Below are 9719 nucleotides of genomic sequence, written 5' to 3'. Positions count from 1 at the left end.
TTATCCTGTCTGTGTAATTGGATGGCTGGAAGGGCAGTGCATGATTCCTCAGTCCTACCCTGCTCAAACAACCTACTTCTGCTTAAAAACTCTTCCTGGACTTGTGGGGAATTTTGTTGTGAACAAGAGATATACACACATCCAACTAACTATATAAAAACACAAAGCAAGTCAATATTTCTTTCAAACACAAATGCAGCCATTTTTCTATCCTGTATAAAAGTCTCCTGTACAGCACTACACACAGCAGCAGTACAAAATCAACAGGGGACTGTTTCAGTTCTTACACCATTTTCCTGGATTTCTTCAAATAAACACAATTACCAAAGATAATTATCCCTGAAATATTCTATTTCAATATTGATTAATTTAACAATTCATATACACAGCTGGAGCATCAGTACAGCAAATATTTATACAGCAATTTTGCAGTATAATTTAATCTTTTAACATGTTTAGCAACAGTATGTATGTTGAGATATAGTCAATTTACTCAACACAGTAACACTGATGTCTGCCATTTTTTTCTTGAGGTGCAGTAATATAAAATGAGTCCATATAGAAACAGAAACCGTGTGACCACAGCTGCAGAAGAGCCTTGAGGAACAACAGTAGAAGTATGGAGTAACTTTGCAGGTAAGAAAGATACACACTGAAATCTGAACATGGGGACAATTTAGCAGCGGAGCAGAGCACTCTGCTCAGATGAATTAGCCCTGCTGCCATGTAGGACATGAAAGTCCTGATGCACTGCTGGGCCACTGCTGCTTTACTGCTCCTGCTCCCTGTGAGAGCACGCTCACAGCACTGCAGAATGCCACTGACAAATACCTTTAATTTATCAGTAAAGCTGATTAATTACTACAAATGGAAGCCAATTTATTTATTTTTAGGGTAAACAAGAAAACGTCCATGCTTGTAAGCATTTCTCTGCAGAGCCTTTACAAGAAACATTTTGACCACACATGAAGATAAAGCTCCCACTGACATCTGCACTCCAGGTCCCTGGTGGTGGGGTAGCCACACATCTGACATGAGCCTCTCCTCTAACCAGAAGTAACTGATCTACATTTCTCAGCCAAGATCCTACCACACACAGGCAGCTTGGGAACAAGAGGAGCAGACAGGGACTGTACAAAGTTGGTTTACAGTACATACTAACATGTTCCTTTTTTGTTCTATGGAACAGCATTTAAAATGGCTGTTTGATAGTCATTGCCTTAACATAATCTTTCTATTTTGACATTTAAAAGCACTGATTTTATGTATCCTATTTCACGAAAGAAAACTCAACTACACTTCTAAAGCAGCTAGTCACCATCATTACCAGGTGCTTGAGCTCCAAGTACCCACAACAGCTTTGTAGCCCCATGGGCAATCTGGGTAAGCCCCATGGGTAAGGGAAAGGCAACAGGCTTCTCCCCACTAAGCACAGCAGTGTTAGTACCACTGGCACAAGGCTGCAGAGTGTGCTGCACCTGCCTGAGATGTGTAAGGTGCAGCAGAGACTGGTGCTCTTAGGTGCTTGGTCTGTATAAGGTTATGAACTGTACTTCTTTCCTTATTATTGACATGACTGGGAGCATGCTATAATCATGGTTTGAAAGTGTTTCAATGCTTCAAGCCTCTGTGAATCCAGTTTCTTACTGCTTGGTCATATTTAACTGTTTGGGCTGTAATTTAACTTCATGAAGTTAAAGAGGAAGCCGTTTAAGTGATGAGAATTGTACAGTGACTTGAATTTGGAAGAAGGATTTCATTACCTGAGCAAAGACTTGGGGAAAAGAAATACTGTTAACCTGGAAAAGCAAAATTAATTTGACTGTGAAAACAAATGTTAATTTGACTGTTCTTAACTTGGAAAGCAATCAGCACGGAAGAGTGAGATGTGATCAGGGGGTGTTAGGAAGTGAGGGTGTGAAAGGAGGAGAATTAATGATTCCACTGGCTCAAGTGGCAGAGTCAGGCCAGGCTCCAACCCTGATGCTGTATGAGGACATCATAAAATATGATGCTTCACAGTGGGATTTCCTGCCTCTGTCCACACACCTAATCAATCTGGTTGCAGAATGAATCAAGACTGGGAGAAGCTGAAATCTCCAGGGCACTTGCTGATACAGATTCAGTAGTTAGGAAGCCTAATGATTATTCAGTTCAATTCTTACTTATCGGATTTCCTTTTCTTCTTTGCCTTTGCCAAGGCATATGATTCAAATGAAGAATCACTTGACTCTTGAATAAATACTCTCCCTGTTTTGGGGCTTGGCTTGAAAATCTGGGGTTTGATCTACAGAAATGCTGAACACATTAGTTAAAAGGATAGAATTTTGAATGTTAGACTGAGTGTCTGAGTTGACACATTCATTCTGCCTAGATATGTAAATGAAGAAAAATACCTAAAGACAAAGTTCACTCAGAAGAAGTGTAATGTTTACATTAACATCAGCTGCTCAGCTCTACTAGTATTAGGTGCTCAATGAAGCACAACTTATGTAATCGCCCACAACAGCGTCACGCAAATCCCTTATCTTAACCTTATACAGCAAAAACTGTTTGAGATGGGATCAAGTCTTTCTAAAGACACAGAATTGTGATGGATACTATAGAAAGCCTAACGTAAATAGAAACTACACCACAGCTTTATGAAGAATTTTTGGAATTTTTCATCTGTAACAAAATGCTAATTTCTGCTTCTACAATGCCAGAAAAATTTAATTTTCTTTACTAGAGAGTCTAGTAAGAAAAACATTCCTTATGGGATTTCTCCAAAATAGAAACTACAATCTAGTAAATTAGTATTTTAATGACCATTATTACTACAAAAAAAACCCCAGAATTTAACATGAAATTTCCCTTAATAAGTTGGCTTCAATTCCAAAAGAGTATCAACATAGCAATATACAAAAATGTGGAAATAAAATAAAGAAGATATTAACAAAAAGAAAACATACTATTTTTTATTTCTCAATATAAGAAAATGTAATTAACAGTAATAATATTAACAGTAGGTCTGGGCTTATTATACAGGGGGAAAATCTCAACTTCAAGTTTTAATATCTCACTTTTTAAAATGTATTTTGGGAAAAAAAAAAAACCCAACATAAAAAGCCAAATAGTCTGTGAGTTTCAGCAAGGTAGAAAACAATACTAATAATGTAAAAATGATTTGTCAGCCTCGCCAATAGAGTGGTGAAATCAAGTGCACTTTAGCTACTTTTTAAAAAGCTGTAATTTTAGTTGGGTAATAGGCCTTTAAAACACTACCCATGATCAATTATAGATTCAAGGGATTTTGCCTCGATTTCATCTTGCAAAGCACATCATAATACATAATAATGAGTATTCAGTTTTCTTTCCTGTGGTGGAGCAAAGTTTTTCCCACTTCCACTGGTTCCATAGGCATGTACATAAGAACAGAGGTATCCTGTGTCTCCCCACCATAGCCAGGAGTGAATTGTAGGCATTCCAGGCGTTCAGTCTGTCGTCTCCACAAAGGGTTGAACTCTTGCCTTCCAAGAAACACGAAGATGTCACAAACCCACAAACAGATACTCCTCTGCTGGCTGTTACTCTAAGTAGCTTTATCAACTACAAAGAGAGATAACCACCTGCAATAACTCCTCTAGCATTATTTGAACAGTTTGGCTCTTACAAATATCAGCCATTTTAACTGATCTTTAGTTCTAGTATGAGGAGCACGCTCAGCTTTCAGAGTTACATAATGAGAATATGTGAATACAAACTTATCACTGGAGATGTTTTTCTAAAGCAGTATCGGTTTTGTTTGCATAGCCATTATGTTGAGTGCATATGGAATAACTTGCAAAACAGGCCAAAAAGCACAGCCTGTGCTAAACACACACAGGTCTGTGTTTACTTGCTCACCATGTTCCTCACGCAGAAATCCAAATTCACAAGCTATGCTAATGCTGAAAATACACAGGCCACCTAACCATGTGTGTTCATAAAAGAACGGTAGCAGTTTCTGTATAAACAGGATCTTACAGTTACTTAAAGTCCAAGAATTTCACAGGAATGGTAATACGTATCATTAACAGATGTGTGGAACGAGACCATGCCATCAAGCAGACAGTGAACACAGAGGGAACACAAGCGACAGCATCAGGGATTGCAGTATGAGACAACTACCAATTGAGCTTGTACTCTGGTTGTTTTATTTTCTTCTTTGATGAAAGGTCTCCCAAATCACTGGCAGTATTTGTAATGTCACAAATTCAGTTTGTCTTCCCATTCTTCTCCAAGTCCAACAGTAATGAGCAATTCAGTAAATGGACAGAATCTAAACAACAGACATTATTTGAGAGAGGAGTAGTTTTTATTTGGCTTGAACAAATTTATCCCCTTCCAGCATTCAGCAAGTGTGTTTAGTGGAAGAAAACAGACAAGATTTCATTAGAAATTAATTAGAAAATTAAGCACTCAGTAGCAGAAACACAACATTAATTCATTCCCTGGTTTCTCTTGGACTCCTGAATTCCGAGATCTCCCCAGCCTTTGCGCATGGGAGAAAATACCATTAGAGGAACCAGACGCTCCGACAGCCTGGAAGCTGGGGACTTTCACACGTTTATGATCGGTTTATGACCAGGAACTGCCTTTCAGTGCGGCGCTGACCGGGCCTGGCTGCCCGCCTATCCTGGGAGCTGTGTGTGCCTCAGCGCCCTATAGACACGGGAGTCACGGAGGCCCGGCGCTGCTTTCCAGTCTGTTTTCACCCAGCAGCTCAGCTGCCGGCTCGCCTGCTCTGCGGGACGTGCCCGAGCACACGCGGCTCCATTGTGAGCTGCTGCTGCAGCGCTGCCGCTCCCGCCGGGCAGCGCCCGAGGCCGCGGGGGCGGTTAAACGCCCGCCGCACGGAGGGGCCGCTGCGGCCCGGGCACCCACGGGCACGGCGCCGGGCGCCCCCGGCAGCCTCTGCCGTGGCCCCGGCCCGGGGCACGCCCCGCAGCCCCGCCCGTCGCGGCCGTGACGGCAGCGCGGCGCGCCGGGCGGCGGGAGTTGGCGCGAAGGCGGGAGCATGGAGCCGGGAGCGTCCCGCTAGGCACGGGGACCGCGCCGCCGCCGCCGCCATGGTGAGGGGCTCCCCGCCGGGCCGGGGGTGTGCGGGGCGGGGCGGCGCGCAGGGTCCCGCCGGCCGGGGGGCGGCTGCGGGGCCGTCGGGGCCCGGCGCGGGCTGAGCGAGCCCCGCGGGCGGCCCCGGGCGCGGAGCCCGAGCGGCTGCGGCGGAGAGGCCGCCCCGCCCCGTCCCGTCCCGTCCCGTCCCGTCCCGTCCCGTCCGCAGCGGCCGAGGCTTCCCACGCGTGCCAGGAACACGAAGCCGTGCCCGAGGAAATGCCCTTGCCCGGAGGGGCATGTGGCTGAGCCTCTCCGGTTCCCCTTGCCCCGAAAGCGGGTGGGGTGAGGGCGCGGAGCGTGGGCTCGTCCGGGGAAGGAATGCGGATGAGCAAACCTGCGGTAAAGGCGGTGTGCCGGAGCGTTACCTCTTCCTTTAATTCCAGCGGGAGCGCGCACGAGGCGTTTCTGATGGCGAGCTGGAGGGTGCGCAGTTTTTGCAGAAAAACAATTCGATGGGAGAAAAAAAGAGCTTGAAAGTCTGGAAGCAAACAATTGTTTATCGATAGTGATGCAACCCTCAGTAGGATGTAAAGAGATTTTTAAGCATAAACATATACGTGTTCCTGTGCTCTCCGAAGTGCTGCTCACCTATGCAGTCACCATGGGATGGTATCCCCTTTTCATTTCTGGCTCAAATGAGATTGCTTTTACTCAGATGGTGTCTCTGTGCATATCTTTTACTGGCTTAACTACAGATGTCATTTTGCAAGTTAAGGTGCAAATCTAGTTTTGGACTTTCCAAAGAGTTTAAGCTCGTTTTTACACCTGGTGCTCTGCAATGGTGGGTGATACAATCTGAGTCTTCTACTGTACTGACAGAGGTCTGCCAGCACTAAGACTCCTGGCACTATTGAACTGTGATATTTTCATGGTTTGTTTTGGGCTGGCTGATGAATTCAGATTTATGTAAGAGTTCTGCCTCTCCCACGTCCCTGCTATCGCCTTTTTAGGAAACTGATCTTCTTGGAAGGCTTGCTTCCTCCTTTCCCACCTTCCCAGGACAAATTCTTCCTCTGTGTGATCTTCTGAATGTGACACATCTCAGTGTCTGGGCCTGTCCTAGGAGGGACGAAGATAGCCATTATTTTGGGGAGCGTAAAAGTTGCCTCATCCCATTCCCTTTTCAGTGCTGAAGTGGCTGCTCAGCCATCTCTGCTGCAGCTGTGGAAGTAGAGGCAGAAGCACAGTGATGTTAGTAATGGTGCAGCCTGTTCTGCTTGTGCAGTGACAGCATGAGCATATTGTAAGTCAATATCACAGCCTTGCAAACTTTTCTCCTGTAGTGCCAAGTGTAAGTAGCCCCTGTTTAGCTTGATTCTGCAGCACATTCTCAGCTGTGCTGATGTGTGCAGTTACACAACAAACTGATTGTATTAGAAGAGATTTATTTTTTCACCCGGATTAGTGGCTGTGACCCAGTTCCCAAACAGCGAGCTACAGTGGTACACTGAGGGAATGAATGCCCAGGAGTAGGGGTTTCTTGAGTTTCATGGCTGGAGCATCACTTACAACTGTGAAACTGCTTGTAAAACTGCTGCAGTTACCAGTATGAGTAATGGTTCATTAAGTGTAGCTACCCAAGCAGGTATTACTGGTTTCACTGAAGTGATAGTATAAATCGGATTTTAGTTAGTGCAATTGTTCTGGAAGTGCCAAGTGTCAGAGCTGATACGTGAGCAAAACTTGCACTGAAATAGGCAGACTGGAAAGAAATACAGCTGTTCTGAGTTAAGGCCCTCATTGAGACACACAGAGTACCTGAAGTAAGATGCATTACTTTCTACTGCAGTCACTGAGCTAGGTGGGTGAAGTTCAGTTTTCTATCTTGTATTTTGAGCTGCAGACTGGATTACATGATGTAATTTTGGAAAATATTCTGCCTTACTGAACACTAGTCTTGTAAAAACACTCCTGGAATTCCCAGTCTTTGTACTACCTAACAAATGGGTTTCAGTTTCTGTTTGTGTTACTCTCCCCAGTAAAAGAAACATACAAATCTTCCAAGAGAGAGCTTGCAGCCTGGCATGATTAATTACTGTGGTCTTCTGTTGCAGTGGAAGATGGAGGATTTAAGCAGTAGTCAGAACAGGCAAGGACTAGATGGCACAGTCATACAACTCTAAGATAACTGAGCAGCATTTTAGGCCTTTCAGATGCTAGGTATCAATCACCCCCCTGACTGAGTCAGAGTGATCAGAATTCTTACTTACAATTCCTACCTAGGTGGAACTGCTCAAAGTTATTCCTTGCTGGTGCTGTGCTCAAGCAGCCCTGGGGAGCCACACCAAAATAGCCTTGCCTGTTTTAATTTTAGCCTTTTGGGCAAGGGAACAGCCATGCTGGTGAGTATCTCCAGGATACACAGGGCACATTGCTGTGGGTTTTGGGGGCATGTCCTGGAAGGAAACTTGACAGTTGCAGCCTTTCCTCATTGGAACAAGCATAGGTAAAAGCTGAACATGCAGATTTTCCAGCTGGTGGTCCTATATATATGTATGGATGGCATAATATACCCATAGGAAGGCCAGTCAGAGTATGTTAAATAGACAAGCCCAGGAGGGAGGGAAGTGGTCCTGTCTGGGATCTAAGTTGGTATGATAGATACTTATGTTGCTTGATTTCTGCAATTAGTTATGCAATGAATTAACAATTTGTCTGGCATGCCTTTATAAAAAGCATGAAAAATCTGTCATGAATCCTGGATAAAAGCTTCACGTAAAGGTAACTTCGTTGTTGCCCCGAGACGTACTTTTCTCCCAAGCAATTCTCTGTTCACTGTGTTATGTCAGCAAGGGTACCTTTTCCTCTGAGGAGCAGGGTAGCTGAAGAAGACTGGTGAATTTATAGCAGAATATTGAAGAAGGCTGTGCATAGGTGTCAATCTTTGTAGCTTAGGGCTGTGTATTTTAAGTTTGCATTTAATAAACCTTGTATAAATCTTAAAGAATTCTGGTATTATTGCCTATTCTCAAAGCACCAAAAGGTTCTGCAAAGCTTCTGCCAGAATTATGTACACTTTAAAACTGGTTCTAGAACTGGAATCCAAACTCAAGATCAAGTTAGAGGAAAAACATTGATTAATAAATCTTGCTAAAAAGCCTTTGGAGAAGCCTACTGAAAAGCTGTAGAAATAAATTAAAGCAGACATGTGGTTTTAAGCTGGGCTAGCCAGTGTAATACATATTCCCTGCTACCACTTTTAAGGTGTGCAAGCTTGATGACTGTAATTTTAGGATGTTCCCTCATGTAACAATTTCCAGGTAGCACAGAGGTTGGCAGAACAAGGTAGATTTGCAGAGCACCTCACTTAGTTAGCAGTTTTAGTGAAAACAGTGGAATGAATAGAACTTTACTGTTAATCTAAAATTAAATTCTCAAATACTTTAAGCTTTACAGTAACAACTATTAAAAAACAAAAGGGAACTTTAAAGTCACATTATTTTGCAGTGTTTTATTAAGTATTTAAATTATTTTACTACATACAAGATCTAATGATATTTGCTTTTCTCTTGCCTATGTTACCTTAAGCCTAAAAGGAAGTCAGTAATAATGAATATAACTAAGTCAAAATATCTGCTTAGAGACTTTTAAATTAGATGCTCTCTTCAGACCTATTAGCTATAGGTATTGGCTGTCAAAATTTCAGTTTCTATAGTGCTGCATTTATATTGTAGGAATATTTGTAAAATAGTAGAGCATTGAAAATCTGTGCTTCAAGGCATGAATTCCATGGCTGGAGAAGTATGAAGTCACATTGAGGAAGAATGATTTTCAACCTACCATTTGTTGAATCCATATTAATATATGCAGTTAAAACATAAAGAGCCTAAATATTTACAGGAGACAACATTTCCAGTTCTAGAAAATTGTTTTAAGTGCACTGAATGAATCTATACATGTCTCCTCTTTTGTTTATGCTTTCAAATTACATGTTCCATTGATTTAAAGCCCTAAGTCCAACTGACAGGAGCTGACTGTTAGAAAAAGAGCCTCAAAGACCCCTTATTATCAATCAGACTTGATGCCAGTTTCCTGAGAATGTGCTCCTTTGCTTGTGGTTCCCTGTAACGGTAAGGCGTGCCAGCTGAACTCCAACATAGGGAATAGCTCCCAGCTGTGTCCACTGGAGTCCTGAGCCCCACCCTTTACCTGCTGTCTGTGTTTTAGGCCACAAAGAAAGGAGGTACTGTCTTTCTCTAGAATGGCTGCTAACCCTGGAGGTAGTGATACCAACCAGGTACCTCCTTCCTCAATTTCTTTTCGAAAAGCTGGATTGCTAGATTTTTAAAAGAGTACTCAGATGTGATTTTGTGCGTATAATAGTGATTGTCTAAAATTTAAGCTCCAGCTGATGTTTTTACATGCTTAGAAAGCTTGTTATGGCTGTATTGTGGTCAGGTACTAAAATAAGGTAACAAAATAGATCTTGGTGTTATTTTTCTTTATTTAAATTTTATAAGTTTCTTGCTGGCTAGTTTTTAGTGAGGTGTAAGTTACTGTCTTAAAAATTTATGAGAAAGTGGAGAATGCAGTATGTGCCATTACTTCACTGTTTCAAGCTCCTGGTCCTTTTCTTTCTTTCT

At 42.8% G+C, this 9719-nt stretch overlaps 1 protein-coding gene across 4 annotated transcripts in view; it reads left to right on the top strand.

Moving 5' to 3' along the window:
- The first annotated feature begins 5019 nt into the window (after positions 1-5019).
- Positions 5020-9719, top strand: part of RFC1 (replication factor C subunit 1) — a 33710-nt gene continuing 29010 nt past the window's right edge. The window contains exon 1 of one of the 4 annotated variants that reach the window (XM_068188892.1): positions 5020-5093. In XM_068188892.1, the coding sequence (XP_068044993.1) occupies positions 5091-5093 (3 nt within the window). In that variant the 5' untranslated portion in view covers positions 5020-5090. Of the gene's footprint in view, positions 5094-6769; positions 6900-9219; positions 9374-9465; positions 9548-9719 lie in introns of those variants that run through there. The other 3 variants (XM_068188893.1, XM_068188891.1, XM_068188894.1) reach the window with 3 other exon arrangements.

The sequence above is a fragment of the Anomalospiza imberbis genome, chromosome 4, assembly GCF_031753505.1.
Source record: "Anomalospiza imberbis isolate Cuckoo-Finch-1a 21T00152 chromosome 4, ASM3175350v1, whole genome shotgun sequence".
Lineage (NCBI taxonomy): Eukaryota > Metazoa > Chordata > Aves > Passeriformes > Viduidae > Anomalospiza > Anomalospiza imberbis.
Note: the sequence above shows the minus strand (reverse complement) of the source record. Positions and strands in the feature narration are given on the sequence as shown.